The sequence below is a fragment of the Panonychus citri genome, unplaced genomic scaffold (assembly GCF_014898815.1).
Source record: "Panonychus citri isolate SS breed McGregor unplaced genomic scaffold, ASM1489881v1 Contig00135, whole genome shotgun sequence".
In the NCBI taxonomy this organism is placed as follows: domain Eukaryota; kingdom Metazoa; phylum Arthropoda; class Arachnida; order Trombidiformes; family Tetranychidae; genus Panonychus; species Panonychus citri.
The window spans coordinates 201167-221654 of record NW_026515540.1 but is presented as its reverse complement, the minus strand read 5'-3'; the positions used below and the strand labels follow the sequence as shown (position 1 = coordinate 221654).

The window sequence follows — 20488 nt, the reverse complement described above, 5'->3', positions numbered from 1 at the left end:
TATCTCTCATGATTAACTAATCAACCTTAAATCACCAAGGAATTGCCATTGAGATTAGATTAATATTAGAAAATAAAACTAATTATCATCAGGGTGTGTAAGAGACAAAATTAATTCAGTTAATACCAAAATCTGTTAATTGTTAATCAATAGCACATTAACGAATGAAATCCACATGAAGGTAAAAAAATTAATCTAATCTAATGTCGGGTTTTAGAGTGGACAAGGGTCAGAGTACCGAACTTAACTCTCAAAGGTCCGTTTTGTCCCTTCTACTCAGTCCTTTCGACTTACTGTGTTTTCGCACACATACTAATTCACAAGGGCGAATGACCAATAAAGGTTAGAGCACTTTTATAAGTAAATAAATTTAATTAAGTAATTAATGATTAACAGTAGAAAACAAAGTCTAGAATGATTAACGGATTGAATGAATGAATAGATACTGTTACAAATAGGAACACAAAGAGTAATTAGACCAATGAAGGTGACTAATTGAGAAGCTTTTATAAGCACAATTAGTAAAAGAGATTTAGTCACAATTAAGGAAGACTAATAAAAGTCAAGTGACTTGAAGATGAACAATTAATTAAACTGTTAAGGATTAATAGAAATGAATTGGCTTTTATAGCCCATAAAGGTTAAACTAAAGGTTAATCAAATTTAAAGGAAGTTGATAAAACAATCATGTGATTTATTCATGGTGAGAGAAAGGAAAAGCATGAGCGAAAATTGAGGTTCATGAGGGTTACCTTACATATCCTCTCTTTGACTGATATGATCTCAATTTTCAGTGGGAATTCGCGTTCCTGACCTAAGAAAAGGCGACGGAGTTGAACATGATGAGGTAGGAGAACATGGAAGTTCAGGAGTAACACTCTCGATAAAGAGATTAGCATTAGTATCTGAAGAGAATCACTTTCTAGTGAACAGATAACTGAGCTATTCGATGAAGAAACTTTTTCTTGTTCAGGATTTTCTTCAGGTTCTTCTTGGATTATCCAATAATCTCTTTCGGCTTGTGAGTGAGAAGATGGAAGTTCATCTGGCCAATCAGATTGATCATTTGATTCATTAGTTGGTTGGCTTTTCTCAGCTTGTTCAGTGGGTTCAGGTGATTTGCTTTTCTCAGCTAGTTCAACCTTGTTGGTTTCATAAATGAATTCAAGGTAATCCCAATCCGGTTCGACGGTTTCAGCCTTTTGTGAAGCTCGAATTGGTTTGTAACGAAAAGTTGTATTTTCCCATTCCTTTGGCCATGAAGCTATTCCTTTTTTGACATTTGATTCAAATAGGGCAAACATAGCAGCGCCTTTCTTGTGACCACAGGGAACTTTATTATGAATACCACCAAGTATTTCGGCTTGTTCCTCAATTAGTTGCCATTCGAGTAGATAAAGATTCAGGGCAGAAGAGGCTTCAACAGCGGGTGAATGAGGCGTTGGTTTTATGACAGAGCCTTTGAATACTAAGAAGATGATAACATGAAGGGAAATTGGATTGAATTCATAAGGAGTATAATAGTAGATAACATCACGGAATTTATTCCTGAGACGTTTTATTTCGTCTTCGGCGAACTCAAAATTTGATAGGAGTGAATGAAGACTTGCACCAATTATTTGTTTAGCGGCGATGAAAATTTTTCCAATTTGATCTCGTACTGATTTCAATGATTTAGCCATTTTAATGTCTTCATAGACGAGGCCATGAAATTTTGAATTCATATTTGCAATAAAGCGATGAGGAGTACGAATAAAGGTTTCATAAATCACTTCATGGTGACCGTTTAAGATGATAACCCAAATTGGTGAGAGTTTACCAGAGTTTTGAATGCAATAAGTAGCATGGACACAAATAACTCGGTTAAGATCAGAATGAGTTTCTGAAGAAGAGAAGATTAAGAACAGAGGAATGAATGTGAGAAACTGCACCGGTCGACTATTCCATCGAGCTAAAGATGCTTTCGACGATGAGCATTTCGCTTTTTTCACAGGATCAGAACTTTCATCAGTTTTTCTGATATTATCAGGGTGACGATACTTGGATAGTGGCAAGTTCTTTAAGATATTCCTCTTTTCGTCTTCATTGACGAGGATGAGGATCAATTGAAATGTAAGAATTTTCACCAACAATTGATAAAAGTGAAGAAGTTGAAATTGATGATTTTAATGAAAGAGCTCGATTCCAATCTGGACATTTCTGTTGTCGATTTTCCTGAATCCACTTGGAAGTAGCTGATAAAAGCTTTGGGGGTCGATACTCATTGAGTTGATTGTCTGGACGAGTTGGAAAATTCCATATTTCAGAATCTCCATGAAGAGGTGGGAAGCCAAGTTCTTGGGCCCATTTTTCTCCAATCCAAACGGGTCTCATTGGATCATAAACTTTTCGAAGAGCTTCACCATCATCATTTTTGAAATTTGCTTCGAGTCTAAGCTTAGAAGGGGTGAATCGCTCAGGGCTTTTATTAGCGGAACGGAGGAGACAACAATAAACTTCAAAACGTTTTTTCCAATGTTCATCTTGGGATGTAGAACAGGAACTGAGAGCTCGATGCTGAGGAACTAAAACATCGGCTAAACTTACAACAGAATTTTCAAGATTCTTACGAATTGGTCCTTTTTGGAACTTGAGTTGTAGGTTGTGGTCATATTGAGGATCCCATTCACCTTTATAACAATTACCTTCATGGGCACTTATTACCTCAGGTGTTGATCGAAAGAGACAATGTTCTCTTCGACATTCAAATTGGCAAGCTCGATAAAGAGATAATTGATCACCTTCTTTTGGACGATTGAAACATGAATAAGATTTTCGATAGGCAACATTACGAAGACATGAGGGTTTAATACAAAGAAATTCGGTGTCCTTTATTGGAGCGGTGATTTTGATTCTTTCGGGGAACTTATTAAGCCATAAAGCGCAATCCAAACAGTACCAATGATAACAGTTTATACAACTAACTGGGGAAGCGGAAACTTGTTCACACAATTGGCACAAAAGTTTATCAGCAACATCAAAGAGAGGATGAAACACTTTGAAGCTCAGTAGCCTTTAGGTGCATCGCTATAATTAGCGTTCCGAACATGAGGTGAATCAGCGACATTAAGTTGAATTTTCTCCTTAAGAACTTGATAAAAGTCGACGGAATTTTCTCAACATAAGATTCTTTGAACTGATGAAAAGGCACTTGAAGATGGATCCATGTTTACACAGAAAATAAGAAAATTTTTATAAATTTTTCTTAACAATCTCGATAAAGAGTAAAGATGAGTAAACAATTTGATATGAACACAATTAAAACTTGAGAAAAAGTGATTAAAAAAGCTAATTAATTTGTCTTTTATGAGACACAAAATTGTACTTTCATTTGTACGCTGATAAGATAAAATGGTGACTTCCTGTGCGCGCTTAATGGTTGAATGGCAACGGTTGCTAAGTGAACCATGAAGATAGAGGCACTGACCATATCGAGCGGGAGGTTTGATTTTCGATCGATTTCTTAACTTTTTTAATTGATTGATTTCTTTTGATTTTTCTGAATCATCGGAAGAAGAATTCTCTGAACTTTCCTTTTCTGAGGAAGAAGATGAAGAAGACGAATCTTTGGAATCAATTACATCCAATGAAGGAGATTCTTTGGTTTCTTTAGAAATTTCCAATAAAGGAAAATCTTTGGAATCTTCATAAAAGGGTTTAGTTCGTTGAAGGTTAACTGAAGTTATCTCTTTAGTTTTTTCATTTTCGATTAATAAACTTCCTTTGATGATATCTTTGATGATATAAGGACCAGAATATTTAGATGATAACTTTTACCAGAACCAGGATGAGGAGCTCTTTATTGAGACTTTATCGCCGATTTTATAAGGATGAGGTTTCTCAATTAATCGTTGCTTCTCAACGTAATTGATTTGATTTTGCATTAATCTCTTTGCGAGCTTTCTTGCTTCATCGATTGAGATTGACATTGGTTCTAATGAAAGATGATTGTCAATGGGTTTAGAAGGCCAATTTCAAACATTAAGAAATGAGGAGGATATCTGGTTATCTTATGAACACTAGCATTAATGGAATAAACCATAGTGTCTAACTCAGATTCGATACCTTTGTAACCATTGAAAGAACATAAATTCTTAACCTTTCACCAATAGTTCGGTTTGTCCTTTCGACGAGTCCTTGTGACTGAGGATGATAAGCAGGAAACTTGATGCTTTATCGATAAAGATGAGAGATAGTCTTCACCATGAGACAGAAAATTGCGACCACGATCTGTTTGAATAACTTTAGGAACACCGAATAAACGGAAGAAGTCCTGGAGGAAAGCTATTACCGTTTTTGCCTTTTGATTTTTATAAATCTTTGCATACACGTATCTTGATAAACAATCACAAATAACAATGATAACACGATCACTTCCTTTTCATATTGATTGGCCCTGACATCAAGTTCTAATCTTTCCATAGTTTGATCAGGAATGGGCTTGAGATGAGCTTCGGAATAAGTGATGTTAGCGGGTTTTGCTTTTGGCAAATTGAACATGATTTACAGAGTTTATCAACAGCTTCACGTAGATTAGGCATATAAAAGCGGCGTGATAGATCAAGAAAGGTCTTTTCAGTGGCAAATGTCCACCAAGAGTCGATTCATGTTCTTTGAACAGTTTAAGAAGAATCGGCTGATTAATAACAATACGATCAACAGTATGATATTTATCTTTGTTCTTAAAAAGGATTCCATTTTTAAGATTAAATTGACGAGTTTGTTTGTCTAGTGATTCTTTGGGAAGAATTAATTTTTGTTTTATCACAGATAATTCTTTATCTTTATCTTGATGATTGATCACGAATTGTTTCCATTTATCTTGATTCTTAATGAAGAGAAGACGAGAAGATAAATTCAATGAAGAAACAGATTTTCTTTCAGAAGAAATGAGAATATTGGTATATCCAATTTCACCAATCTCAGTTAGATCAGGATCAGAATAAAATGGATCAAGATAAGAGAGGTTCGTTTCATTACGAAGAAAAAGAGATTTTTCGAGGAACTTGATTTCAGGGTCGATAGTTGGGCGATGATCCCATTCGGATTGATATCGACTAAAGCAATCAGCTGAATGTTCAACACCTTTTCGATAGATAACTTTATAGTTGAAAGTGTCGAGCATAATTTGCCATCGATTTATTCGAGGGTTTTTGAATTTGAGTTTTGGAAGTTGACAAAGTGCGTGGTGATCAGTTTCGATGATAAACTCTGATCCTTCGAGGAAATGTTGATATTTATCGACACCAATGAAAATAGCGAGAAGTTCTTTCTCTGAAATGGCGTAATTGACTTGGTATTTCAGTTTTGACTGAAGAAACTGATTGGTTGCAATTCTTTATTGAATCGATAGTTTCATGGAGTTCAGATTCAGAAGGCTCTTCCTGAGCAACATACCACCAACCGCTTTATCGGAAGCATCAGCAGATAATTTTTCCTTAAAGACGGATCATGATGAACCAACATAGTTTTAATGATGAGGATGATTTGAGTTTATCGAGTGCATCTTTATCTTCTTTCATGAGACAGAATTTTCTATCTTTGGATACCATTCGGTATAAGGGTTCAGCTAAACGAGAAAAATCTTTATGTAACGGCTGAAGAAGTTGTAAAACCTAAAATGCTTTGAAGTTCTTTACGATTTCTTGGATAGGGAAGGCGTTTGAGGCTTCGACTTTAGCGGGATCAGGTTTTATTCCTTACCACTAACGATGTGACCTAGAATTTAATTTCACGATAACCAAATTGACATTTATCTGTCTTGACTTTGAGGTTATGATCACGAAGTCTTTGAAGAACGAGTTGAGTACTTTTAGCAAGTCACGCCATGAACGACCAAGAACTGGGACGTCGAAATATCCAAGACATTTAATGTAATTGTGACCATCGAGAACTTTATTGACCATTTGTTGAAAATAAAACGGAGCACCGGAAAGACCCATAGGAAGACGAATAAATTGGTATTTACCATCAGGAGTCACAAAGGCGGTTTTACCCCTTTCTTGAGGATGAAGTTCTATTTGATGGTAGCCTTGAAAGAGGTCGAATAGATTAAAATATTCAACACCTCGAACTGCTTCTAAGCAGTCATCAACCCTAGGCATCGGGTATTGAGTTATTCGAGTGATGCGATTTAAAGCGCGATAATCGATAACAAGACGATAAGATTTATCAGGTTTGGCAACGAGTAAAGCAGGATCCACCTCTGCCGTTGAAGGTTCAACAATACCACTTTTGATTAGCTCGTTGATTAAATCTTTAAAAATTCTTCTTTCAAATGAGCAAGGATAAGGTTTTGATAAGGGACTTATTGTCTCAATATCGATAAAGATGGGACAGTTGCGATAAGAGATGCAACCAAGATCCAGGCGATGTTGAGAAAAAACATCATGATAGTTCAAGAGAATTGATAAAAGTTCGTTGACTTGATTTGAACTTAATTCTGGATTCATACATCTAAGGAGTTTATCTTTGAAATTTAAATTTTCTTTTTGCTCGGATTCATGAGAATGAAGAAGACAATATGAAGACTCTTTAGGAGTAAGGTTGTTCTTCAGGAGGAAGAGATTTGATTTTGAAAGGTCTGTCTTTTCTTAGATTATTTTGAATAAGATAAATTAAGCTTGAGTGGCTTTTAGAAGCTTTGAGATAAAGATGAGCATATCAACTGTTTTAACATTACAAAGATCAATGATATCGACAGAACTTCTATTATCTCTGGATAATCCAACTTTGTTTCTTCAAAAGTGGCGAATCTAAACTTAACAAGTTCATGCTCAGTTTTCTCATAAAAGATACTTTGAATTTCTCACCATCCGATTGTAATCCAATCTTCAGATCGTGTCCAGTTTTATACCCAAACAAGAATAGAGGAGAAAATCGTTTCGCTATCACGACACGAATAAGTATCACTTTTGAAGGAGGAAGATTCAAAGAGCAGCTTCACCAATGACGTCTAGATTGTTATCACAAGCATCACGAACTGAGTAGTCCGTTGGAACGAGGAAAGCTTTAAGGCTTTAGCGAAGTCGAGGTCGATCAATGAAGATCCAGATCCAGTATCGAAGAGGACGAAGCCACTTTTAGTGAATTCACGAGTACTGGTGAATAGTTGACAAAACACAGAAGCACATTCATTTGGAGGAACATCTCCGAATTTAGTAATTAATGAGGAAGAAGCTTCATCGCTTGGAAGACAGAAAGTTAATTCTTGAGTTGTTGGAGTACTTTTATCAGTAGAATTTTCTTCATTCTTAGAAAGTTTAGTATCGCTTTGCACAATCTTTGATTTCATGGCCTTTTCTTTACAATAACGACAGAATTTTGGATAAGGTTTACCGGATTGTTGTTGAGAATTTGACGAGGAAGACGATGAGGAAGATGAAGAGGAAACAACAGGAACTTGAGATGGTTTATGATTACCCTTTGATTGTTGAGATTGAACATTTCTTTGTTCAGGTCCTTTATTGGACTCATAAGGTTTCGACTTTGATTTAAATACGATTTATCATGAGGTTTCGGATGTCTTAATTGACGGTGATAACGAGTATCATTACCTTTATGGTACCTTCGAGACTGTCAACACAACCTTGATCTTCGATAGCATCTCTAAGAGGTACTGGAATACGATGATGAAGTTCCCGTAAGATATCTTGATTAGTGACCGTACTAAAACGTCGAAGAAGATATGATCGCAATTTAGCGATGAAGATACGAGGAGGATCTTCATAATTGTAACGGAGATCATTTAAACTTTGTTGAGCTTCGGTTACCTTGGTAGAATCTCTTAAGCCTCGATAAAGAGCTGAGATATACTCGTTGTAATCGGTGATACCTTGACATGACTGTTGGTCAATGATGATCAAATCGTGAGCAATGTACTTTTAAGAAGTCGAAACGAGTTGAATCGTCGATCGGTTCCCACTGGAGTTGCCTTTCTGCGCTAGTTAACCAGTCGAAGGATCATCTTCGATTCGAAGAATTGGAAGAGAAGGAAGAGGTACTCGATATTTGTAATCAGGAAGTGTGATGGAAGAAGATGGAGGAAGAGGAAGTGGCTCAAGGTTGATTAGAGGTTGAGGTGACTTTGATTCGTCCTTGAGAACATTTGTTTAAAGTCATTTCCTCTGAATTGACGAAATACATGTTTAGCGTTTTCTGACACATTGAGAGTATTAATAAGATCATAGGAACCTGATAAAAGGGCTTGTTTTGTTGTACCATAGACACTAAGAAGCTTGAAGTTCCTTTCGGTTAAACCGTCTCGGCGGAAAGAAATTAACCAATCTGGAACACTAGGTTCGATCGCTTCAGTAAGAGATAACCCTTCAAGGGCGTCGAAATCGGTCTCAATGCCATGAAGCAAAAATGAGTCGATAAAGATTCGAGGAAACTGAAGTGAATACAGCGAGGTTTTATCATGACCCCATGTTTCGAGATACTTTTGTTTGTCAGAAATTGAGCGTCTTTAACAGTAGTTTCATCAGAAACAACACTTCAGAGCTGAGATCTTCTTAGGAGGCATAGTAACACTTTATGGTGTAAGAAAACACACGATGATGATTACAAAAGAAAACACTTTATGGTGCTGAATGCGGAAGAATTAGATGAGAAGGGAAGAGAAATATTTCACAGAGAGAAAAGAAGAATAAGGAGAAATAGAGAGGACTGCCTGGGTCGCCATATGTCGGGTTTTAGAGTGGACAAGGGTCAGAGTACCGAACTTAACTCTCAAAGGTCCGTTTTGTCCCTTCTACTCCGTCCTTTCGACTTACTGTGTTTTCTCACACATACTAATTCACAAGGGCGAATGACCAATAAAGGTTAGAGCACTTTTATAAGTAAATAAGTTTAATTAAGTAATTAATGATTAACAGTAGAAAACAAAGTCTAAAATGATTAACGGATTGAATGAATGAAGGGTTACTGTTACAAATAAGAAACACAAAGAGTAATTAGACCAATGAAGGTGACTAATTGAGAAGCTTTTATAAGCATAATTAGTAAAAGAGATTTAGTCACAATTAAGGAAGACTAATAAAAGTCAAGTGACTTGAAGATGAACAATTAATTAAACTGTTAAGGATTAATAGAAATGAATTGGCTTTTATAGCCCATAAAGGTTAAACTAAAGGTTAATCAAAATTAAAGGAAGTTGATAAAAACAATCATGTGATTTATTCACATGGTGAGAGAAAAGGGAAAAGCATGAGCGCGAAAATTGAGGTTCATGAGGGTTACCTTACACTAACATTGATTAACAATTAACTAACAATATAAATAACAAACATCATCACAAACCAATAACTCAACCATGATAATCAATATTAGATTAGTTTATTAACTATTAATTGTAAACTTATTAACCTAGAAAATTGTTTCTACCTTGAAACAATTTAATTAGCTGTTTGATTAAAATCTAAAATCGTCAAGTCAAATTGATTAACAGTTAATTTGAATCCGGAAATTTAACCGGAAAATTTATCAACTGTTTCATGGTGATGATGAAAGTTCATTGAAACTCCTGAGGCTCATGATGATTTCTGTGGTTTCTCCTAATATTTACTCATTTAATTTAATAAAATTATTATATTGTTTGATTGTTGAACACAAAAAGCACAATAATTTAATTACATTCTCAAAATGATTTACCTTAAATTAGATGAAAACTTTTATTTCTGATCAACTCCAATTGATTCATTTTTTTCCAGGTTCACTTAATCACCATGATAATCATCATTGTGATAATAATAAATTGTTATTAGTTAATTTTGTCACAAGAGAAATGGCAAAATTTTTTCTTTCCTATTAAACAATCAATATAATTGTCTTCTATTAGTTAATTTAGATTGATTTTCATCATGTTTGTTTCCTGATGTTTTGTTTCAACTAAAATCACCACAATCTCTTTAAATTTAGTTAATCAGGTAAAAAATCAATCAACTAGTGAGAACGAAAATTCAAAAAATTGTCACTTGATTGTTTGGTGATTAGTTTTCGATTGAAAACCAATCATTAAGTAGAAAGTGGTTGAAAATATGGTGAATTCTGGTTTATGATTCTTTTAGCGTATTGATATTAAGAGTTTTGAGTTTATCAGATTAAAGCATCTCTGAAAGATCAGACTGTGTGAACTTTTTTGAATTAAATAATAAGAGCCTTTATTATAGCGATTGACTTTTAATGATTAATCATACAAATAGATTGGTGACTTTTTCTTTAGATAAATTTTTTGTTGCTTATGACTTAGAGGAAAGAAATTAGATTATATATTGATGTTTATCTACCGAGTCCAAAACCACCTTTTCCGATTGTAGCTTTAACTCCACCAGAAGCTCCTGCAGCACCAGCGGCTTTCTTAAATCCACCAGCTCCAGCAACTCCAGATTTACCTCCGGCTGCACCTTTAGCTCCAGCGGCATAACCTTTAACACCACCAGTTTTACCTCCCTTGTATCCAGCTGCTCCTGCTGCTCCAGCATAGCCTCCTTTGGCAGCTTTGCCTCCGACAGCACCTCCAGCAGCACCATAACCAGCGGCTTTACCGAATTTGAATCCTTGGCTCATTCCGAATGTCTTGACAAGACCCATTTTCTTATTGTATCCAGCACCACCGGCTTTAGCGAATCCTCCTTTCTTTCCATACTTTTTACCAAAAGCTCCAGAAGCGAATCCACCCTTGGCAGCAGCTCCCTTGGAACCACCTGCGGCTCCAGCGGCACCATAAGCAGCACCACCTTTGGCACCCTTGGCTCCAGCAGCATAACCAGCTTTTCCTGCTCCACCAGCTTGATATCCAGCAGCTCCGCCACCACCAGCACCTTTCTTGAAAGCGGCAAGACCAGCACCTCCAGCACCACCAACCGCTGATTCGGCTCCTTCTAAATCGGCTGAGATATCTCGTCTTTCTCTTTGTTGACCATCGAAAGAATCTTCGAACTCTTCTTCTTCTTCAGCTTGAACCAACGAAACAAAGAGAACAAGAGATGAAACGAAAATGAAGAAAAACTAAAAAGACGAAAAGAAATAGAAAAATATTAATACAATTAGAGAAAATAATCCAGTTGAAATTTTGAAACACAATAAAACGATCAGTTAATGAAAATAATACTTACCAATTGTTTGTTCATTTTGATGAATTTGATTTGATCACTTTAAAAATAGGAAAACTAGGTAAGTGTTTTAATAAGAAAATTTGTAAACTTTGTTAATTGTAGTTTGTTGTTTGTTGTTTGAATCTCGAACTCAAATTGTATCGATTCTAATTTTTCTCACTCTTTTTATACCAAGAAAACTCTCAGACTAAAGTGAATAAGGTCGACAGAGGGAAACAAACCCACTTAATTCATTTACGTTGGTGTATTGCTGTAAATTTCGATACAAATGGTTGAATCAACAGGACGTTTGCATAACATTGATGGAAAAATGAATTGGCGCGAATCACATCATGTTTTGATGTATTAGAGATTCTAAATGAAGATAAGTTTTGTTTCAATTCAATTATTAATGAGAAAAACCCAGAGTTTTGCTTGTAATCATTTCAATCAAAAAATCCCATAATATTGATCAAAATAAGTAAAACTCCGACAAAGTTCATTCAAATTAGATAGACGAACAGATTATCTACAATTAGGGGCATTAAATCACAGTAATAACCAATTTATCTATAAATATTATCGGTGTTATTTTATTTATTTGAAAATAATATTCAAGTGTTTAGGTTTGTTTTCCTCGATTTGTCCTTTCTCACTTTCGACTAAAATTATTAGTCTTTCAAATGCCAATCAATCGAATCCAATTCATGGTCCAGTTATCATCAAGTTTAATTTTTCGCTCAATGATTAATCACTTCGAGTTTTTGTCTTTTCTCAGAGAAAATTTTAAGTGGATTCTGTATAAAATGAGAGAGAAAAATTAGAATCGATACAATTTGAGTTCGAGATTCAAACAACAAACAACAAACTACAATTAACAAAGTTTACAAATTTTCTTATTAAAACACTTACCTAGTTTTCCTATTTTTAAAGTGATCAAATCAAATTCATCAAAATGAACAAACAATTGGTAATTATTTTCATTAAATCGTTTTATTGTGTTTCAAAATTTCAACTGGATTATTTTCTAATTGTATTAATATTTTCTATTTTCGTCTTTTAGTTTTTCTTCATTTTCGTTTCATCTCTTGTTCTCTTTGTTTCGTTGGTTCAAGCTGAAGAAGAAGAAGAGTTCGAAGATTCTTTCGATGGTCAACAAAGAGAAAGACGAGATATCTCAGCCGATTTAGGAGCCGAATCAGCGGTTGGTGGTGCTGGAGGTGCTGGTCTTGCCGCTTTCAAGAAAGGTGCTGGTGGTGGCGGAGCTGCTGGATATCAAGCTGGTGGAGCAGGAAAAGCTGGTTATGCTGCTGGAGCCAAGGGTGCCAAAGGTGGGGCTGCTTATGGTGCCGCTGGAGCCGCAGGTGGTTCCAAGGGAGCTGCCAAGGGTGGATTCGCTTGGAGCTTTTGTAAAAAGTATGGAGAAAGGAGGATTCGCTAAAGCCGGTGGTGCTGGATACAATAAGAAAAGGGTCTTGTCAAGACATTCGAATGAGCCAAGGATTCAAATTCGGTAAAGCCGCTGGTTATGGTGCTGCTGGAGGTGCTGTCGGAGGCAAAGCTGCCAAAGGAGGCTATGCTGGAGCAGCAGGAGCAGCTGGATACAAGGGAGGTAAAACTGGTGGTGTTAAAGGTTATGCCGCTGGAGCTAAAGGTGCAGCCGGAGGTAAATCTGGAGTTGCTGGAGCTGGTGGATTTAAGAAAGCCGCTGGTGCTGCAGGAGCTTCTGGTGGAGTTAAAGCTACAATCGGAAAAGGTGGTTTTGGACTCGGGCGATAATATTGATCATTAATAGACAACTTTACTACATAACTGTTAAATCTCAAAAATAGTTGTTGTACTATTTTCAATGTAAAATTTGATAATATTTCATCAATTTCTTGTCAAACATGTGAATTGTGTTGATTCGTGGCCCTATGATAAGCATTTCAATCCAGAACGGAATATGCCACATCGATTTAAATTAATTAGTCCACATCTCAGAACGATGCCTTAGAGCTTATGAAAATTAACGCCGTTTCAAGTATCTATAACAATGCAGTTTCTAACCATAATTTTGATCTCGACACCTACAGTCTAATGAAAAATAAAACTTGCTACTCAATATATGAATACATAACTATTCACATCTAAATAAATTTGGTTTTTTAGTAATAAGATTTGATAAAATTTATTGATTACTTTTTCTCATCATTCCAATTATATTAATAATTAATAACAAAAATGATTCGAAAGAATATCGAGAATTGCAAACCCATGGGCATAATTTTGATTGCTGACTAATTTGCCGATGGGCTCATTCAATCATCAGGCAAAAGACAATGGTCACAATGCCATCAACATGCTACCTTGGTCATCATAATAATTTAACTTTGGCCATGATTGAAATAATTCAATTTCTGTTAATGTTGAATTAATTTACTTCGATGAAGGTCAATGAATATTTCGCGTCAAACTCTGAGATTGTATTGATAGAGAGAAAAGAGAGTGAGCAAGAGAGAGAGAGAGAGAGAGAGAGAGAGAGAGAGAGAGATAGAGGGAAAAAGATATTAGTAGATGAGATTTTATTACATGGGGTGGAAAATGAAAAGTTCATATTTATTCTGATTCTTAAGATTTTATATCATCAGTTTCGATCTTAAATGGTTCCTACTTTAATATCTTTCCTGAGGCGATGTCAATTTTGATGAAATATCAAGTCGAATGAGAGAGAAAAAAGATTCACCAAACATGTATTACTATTATTTCATATAATGAGAATGATGATGATGATATGGAGGAGGGTGATGCTTGAGAAGATGATGGAAGGGATGAAGATCAAAATTTCTTATTCATTATAATGACAACAATAGTTTATCTTCTTCATCTTTTTTTTGGAATATCATGATAACATCATCTAACTGATTCGATAGAAAAAGTTTTCTTTTTACAATTGTATCCCATGAGAATACAATTGAATCGCATCTTTTTCTTCATCTTTTCATCCTCTTATCTTCTTATGTAATGATAATATTACCTTTCAACAGAACTGAGAAAAAAACCACTAACAACAAAATCTAAGATTCGAAAAAAAATTTTTTTCCAAAAGAAAACAAAAAGTTCCAAGTTTCCTCCAATTCCTCATGAAACACATTGGAAATCAATCTTCAACATCATCATAATGATAATTGTTCACTTTCATTATAATTAATTATCTTTCCAATTTAACTTTTGCATTTCTCTGTTTTTAATTATGATTAACTTTCATTTTAATTTAATTCTTTGCTCTTGCAATTCTTAACTTGGAAAACATTGTTAACTCGCTTGTTAATTGTTAATTATGCTCGTGAACAATTATGGAAATAAATTCATACTCATTATGTTTAAATGGAAACAATTATTGTTATTTGTTAGTATTATCACAATTAAGTACAATGAATTAAGTGAAATCTAATGAAATTAATTGTTATATTATCATGAGAGTTGAAATTATTTAATCACAATGGTTGATAATTGTATCATCATCTCAGGGTGAAACCAAAGGAATCATGATTTCTTACAATTTAAGTTAATTATCTTTTCAATTGTTGCTCTGTAATCAGTCAACTTGTTAAGTTAAAAAGTGTTCAGTTGATTGTTTGGAATTGAATCATGATAATGATAAGAGTGAACAAGAAGAAAAAAACTTCGTTTCTTTGCATTTTTACTCAAACCAGGAAGTAAATTTTCAGTGAAATGTTCATTGAGACGATGAATCAATTGACCTTTGATATGGTTTCTAGTGACTGGTCAATATTTGAAAATGACCAATGAAAAGACCCAAGAGCATTGAAAGAGGGAATCAAAGAGATACCAGACTAGAAAGAGAGAGAGAGAGCATTGAAGAATATGAATGAACACTTACCCCATCGTTTTCATCATCATGAGTTCTTGTATTCTTATAGCATGGATAAATGTTTTCTTCCTGCAATTCCTCTCTGTAAATAGCTAATTAATATCATCAGAGAAGAAAAAAACTTCAATGAGAGGAAAATGAAAGCTAAAAATCAGAAATTCAAAGGTCATTTATTATAACCAATCGTTGGTTTACCCATGGAATTCATTGGAAGGTCATTTATTCAGGATAAATAGAAAATAAAAAGAGAGAATCGAATATTAATCACATAGAGACAGGTAGGGGAAGAGATGATAGAGAAAGAGAGAAAGGAGAGAGATTTAAGCGAGTATGATATGTTGGGTGAGAGAAGGAGAGATTATAAGAATATAAATGTTTCAACGATAAGCTGAAAACAAGAATGGATTCAGAAGAGATTCATGAGTTCGCATGAGAATTGTTTTGATTCTTTACAGTTCAGTTTGGGAAGATGAGAGAGAAAAAGAGAGTGAGAGCTCATGATGAAAAAAAGATGAGGAAGATGTTGATTACACTTTTGGGTTACACTTTATTATCATTTGGTTTGTTTATTGTTGATTTACTTTCTCTCTCTCTCTCTCTCTCTCTCTCTCTCTCTCAAAGTTTTACTATTTGTTTGTTTTCTTGTTAAGTTCAGTTCAGTATCGTGGCTATCAATTTATACTGAGCATTCCTCATGATTTTTTTCATCACAGGAATTTTAGAAATTTCCTCATTCCCTTGAAGTTGAATGCTTTTCTCACCCAATCTAATATTATGGACTTCAATCAGCTGTTCAACTGAATCACCATGAAATTGATGATTTATACAGATCTACAGCCATTGCCATGCGATTAATTGGACTTAGATTACAGATTTACATCGAAAAGCAATTAACTTTTCCTACTCATTTCCAATTCTCAAAAAAAAACTTTTTTTACAACACAAATTCTGATCAACTGAACCAACCTCGATTTTTTTATTGGTCAATCAAAAGACGATAAAAGTTGAGCATTGATTTTAATTAATTAGCTTGTGTAGCAATTTAATTTTCCAAGTTAATTAAATAATAGCAATAGTTAATTATACAATTGGTTTCGAATTGAGATTTTAAAAATTTCTTTTCATCTTGTCATTCGATTTTTTGTTGTTTACATTGAAATGTACATTTAAATTGAAAGATTTCACTTGAATTCATGTTAATGTTCATGTTCCATGGTGATATTAATGTTTTATATCTGTTTTCAGATGAACTTTAACCCTGAAGAAGTTGATTCTCTTCAGAGTCAAGTTTTCATCCTTATTCAATTTATTATCTTTTCTTGTAGCATTACAGTAAATGTATTAATTGTTGACTTATAAACATGTTTACAGGGAGTTCACTGAGTTGTGTGATTTCATTAATGTATCCGAATTGCATACAAAAGGTCATACAAGAAGATAATGATGATAAAAAAAGGCTCCATACATGATGATGATGATGAAAGTGATTGGATAACTAGAAAAGTTTTTATCGAAATGTATATGTACAAGAGGAAAAAGGTTCTGATGAGAGTAATATAACAAAGGAGGAAACGGAAATGATGCTGATCAACTCAAAAGAAATAGAAGAGAGTAGAGGGAAGAAAAGTGTCTTTTTTCCTCTTTGGTCAAAGAAGAAGACGATGATGATGATAATGATGATGATAAAATTCGGTCTCAAATTGTTGCATTGATTAGATAATGATTTGTGTCTCTTTCTCAAGTGATTCGATTTGGATGATGCCTTTGATAAGTATAATCATAGATGAGATGATTGGGATGATTGGATGACTGAAGGTGATGTTGCTGTTGGTGAGGGTGATGGTGGTGGTTGGACTGTTGTAGGTGATGTTGTTGTAAGTGGGAATAACGGTTAGCACGTTCTGGGGGTAAAGGTGGTAAGGGTGGACCGGAATCTAAGGGAATATTGTAATGTTGTTGGGAGTGTGGGTGATGATGGAGGAGAGTTTGTGAATAATGATTATCATTGATATTATTGTAACTATTGTTGATACTGTTGATGGTGTTGGTGTTGATGATGTTGTTGTTTTTATTGTTCTTAATATTCTTGTAATTGTTACGGTGTAAAGGTGAAGTTGACTCATAATAGTGATTCATTGAATTGGTTGACCCATGAGATTCAGTTTCCATTTCATCGGTCAAATATTCAGATAAAAGTAATGGGCTTCCAACACCAGCACTACCATTACCCACTCCGGGGCGACTTAAGGTGATACATTGATGACTACGGGTAATCAGAGGGGAAGATTGTTGATGATGACCATAAGTGGACAGGTCATCGTCTCCATCACAGTTTGCATTCAATTTATCGGAACATCGACCATCAGAACTATTTTCATGCATAAAGAAAATAAAATTCTGATTAAAATCAATTGAACTTTTTTTTTACTCTATGAAATTCATGATCAAATCAGTTGATTGAATCTTTTCCTTCAACATTTTACAATTCAAACTCATGATCATGATTGATTCATATTCATGAAAATAAATCAATTACAGTTTATCTTTCCTTTTCTTTTAACAATCTATTTAGATGAAGAGAAAATAAAAATTGTAAATTCCCTGAAATTTCATGGTAATTTATCTTCTCACAGATTAGATACAAAACTTTGAGATAATATTTGAATCACATGAAAAGATACAAATACAACATGATAAATATCCAACATTTTCATGATAAAATTTCAAGAATTCTGATAATCTCTTAATCATGGGAGAAAAATATGGAAATATTTCTTGATAAATTCTGATAAATGGTTGGTTCTCAATTCATGTTCATCGTCTATCGGTGTATATGTAAAGAAATTTATCTGATAACTATAACATTACGATTCCATGATGATATTAGATAATTTGATTGTGATTCTTAATCAAGGTAATTGAACAACTTACATGGTTCGTTCCTCGAGAATAGGAAGTTTATTAAGTGATGAGGTTTTGCTTTGATTAGTTGAATACTTTTGACTTGAATAATGATGAAGTGTTGATGATGATGAATTAAGATTCTGATTATGATTACGAGTTAATGAATGATAAAGATGATGATTTGGTTGGATTGATTGTTGACGAGAAGAGTAAGCAGAATAATCTGAATGGTGATGATTATTAACTGATTGTTGATAATTAGTTTGATGATAATTTGGATCATAACGGTGATGATGATTACCATTGATTCCTGTTGTTGTTGTTGATAAAGTTGAAGGTTTATTATCAATTGCTTTCAGTTTTTTTCGTCCCAAGAAAATTAATCCAACAATTAAACTTGAGACAATAATGAAAACAATTAAACCAAATGCGGTTCCAACGATGATTAAATTTTCATCTGCAAGTAACAATTGAACCCAACCTGAAGGAGCTAATCAAAAATAAAAGAAACAATTAGTCAAACAATTAACAATTACACCAATCAAAGGTAAAATTTTATCCAATCAATTGCTAATCTTTGAATTATATTATCATAATAAATTTTTACGCGATTATGATTGATCGTGATGATTAAACCTAATTGATGAATGAAAGTTTCAATATAATAATTACTTTCATCATGATAATAATCATCACCGAGATGATTAACTATTTGATCATTAAAAATAAAACAGAGGTTAAAGGTTAAATATATGTTTTTCTTAAGGGAAAATTGTAGTTGATTATCATTCAGTTTCAAATATCATTGGATAATTATCTTTATCATGATGATTCTGGTGTAAAATAATGATGATAATTAACATCACCATCATCATGAGATGATGATGATCAACTACATAACTTAAATGAAGGGAAATTTATGATAAATTCATGATTTATTATCAACAGAAAGAGACACTGGTGAAAAAAATAGAGATAAACTGAAAGTTCATTTACATTTCATGATAATGAATGAGGAAAAACATCAAAAGTAGCTTCAAGATTCATCATGAGAGTTGATTGTTGGGATACAATTGAATCGAGAAAAGTAAATTAATAAATTCATCCTGATGATAAATCATCAATTCAATTGTGCGAGTTAATAGTTAGATTATTAATACGAGATTATTATCATCTTAATCATTAGACTTCAACTGTGTGTGTGTATATAATATTTGAGTAAGGATATCATCTTAATCATGGCAATATAATTTTACATATAAAACTAATCAACCTCCAAATATAATATATATATTTTTACACCTCGAGGGAGCTTAAGGTCATAAAATGTATAATAATGATGAGGTGGGGATGGAGGTGGTGGTAGATGATAATACTTTTACAGGGAGTGGAAAATACTATTGCTATTCAATTTCACTCCCACCGAGTTAAATGATTATTTACTACATTTGATTATCGATAATTTCTCAGTGTCTTTATCACTCATCCCTTTAAGTTTCATTTGGTTGACCTTATTTTGCGATGATTTAGTAAATTGATGAGGGTGGAAAAGTGTGTAGACCTTGATGATGACTTTTTCCTCTTTTTCTGTTGTAGTAATGGTAATGATGATAAGAATATGATGACAGTGGTAAGATGAACAAGGGGAATGATCAACATGTCGGTGGAACTTGGTAATATAAGTGAGTAAATGTCGCGTGCAATCAACACATTTCATCATCTTGATCAATATTGGATTAGAAAACAAAGTAAAAACTTTCTAATGGAAATCAAATGATTCTTTTCCTCTTTTAATCATTAGTACCTCTCTCCATATTTCTCTCTCAATATCAACATGATGATGATAAAAATGTAACATAAAGAATCAATTTTTCTAATCCAATGATTATTTTCAATATTCTGCAATTGATAAAAAACTAAATGAAATGATAACTTCTCTATCATCATTACAATCTTCATCTAAATCAATCAAATAATAATTAATCATTAGGATGTAAATGATTAAGGTAGTGATGATAATCCTTTTGGAAGTGGAAATTGAATGACATAGTTAACTAATTGTCAACAATTCAGAATTTCAAGCTGAGTGATTACAACAATTAAATCTAAATGAGAGATAACTAATAGTATATTTGCTTATCAGCATGATAGTCTCATGAAATAGTCAACAGATTGATCAAAATAATTTAATGATACAATGAATAAGGTCAACAATTATATCGGAAACTTTAATCATATGGATATGAAAATCTCATTAATATCAACAGTTAACTCTTATTGTAATAATAATGTTCTAGATTCAGTTGATTAACTTGATTATCAACAACACGTGTTTACTTTGAACAGTTGATTAGTTGATCACAATGAAATAGTAAAAACAATTTTCCGATAGTTGATTCAAATTGATTAACTGGACTCTCTTTGTTGTTGAACAATTATAATTGTACTTGCTGGGAGTTGATTAAATATCCACAAGGGAATCCAATATATTTACACTATTACCTAAACAGTAGGATAACAATTTACTTTAACCATTATCATAACAATTAACTTACTACAATGACTCAGTCTTGATAAG

The 20488-nt window shown here is 33.7% G+C and overlaps 2 protein-coding genes and 1 pseudogene across 2 annotated transcripts in view; 1 reads left to right on the top strand and 2 right to left on the bottom strand.

The window, feature by feature from the left end:
- Positions 1-10198: 10198 nt before the first annotated feature.
- Positions 10199-11309, bottom strand: LOC128391687 (uncharacterized). The gene is made up of 2 exons (XM_053351631.1): positions 11154-11309; positions 10199-11046 (listed from the first exon to the last, which is right to left on the bottom strand). Exons 1-2 carry the CDS (start codon positions 11166-11168, stop codon positions 10318-10320), a joined length of 744 nt encoding a protein of 247 aa, XP_053207606.1. The 5' UTR covers positions 11169-11309; the 3' UTR covers positions 10199-10317.
- A 659-nt stretch (positions 11310-11968) lies between these two features.
- LOC128391691 (uncharacterized) lies at positions 11969-13227 on the top strand (annotated as a pseudogene).
- A 2775-nt stretch (positions 13228-16002) lies between these two features.
- Positions 16003-20488, bottom strand: part of LOC128391761 (hemicentin-2-like) — a 75783-nt gene continuing 71297 nt past the window's right edge. The window contains exons 11-12 of the mRNA XM_053351707.1: positions 17938-18400; positions 16003-17374 (exon numbers count right to left, since the gene is read on the bottom strand). Coding sequence (XP_053207682.1) covers positions 16744-17374; positions 17938-18400 — 1094 coding nt within the window. The 3' untranslated portion in view covers positions 16003-16743. The remainder of the gene's footprint in view (positions 17375-17937; positions 18401-20488) is intronic.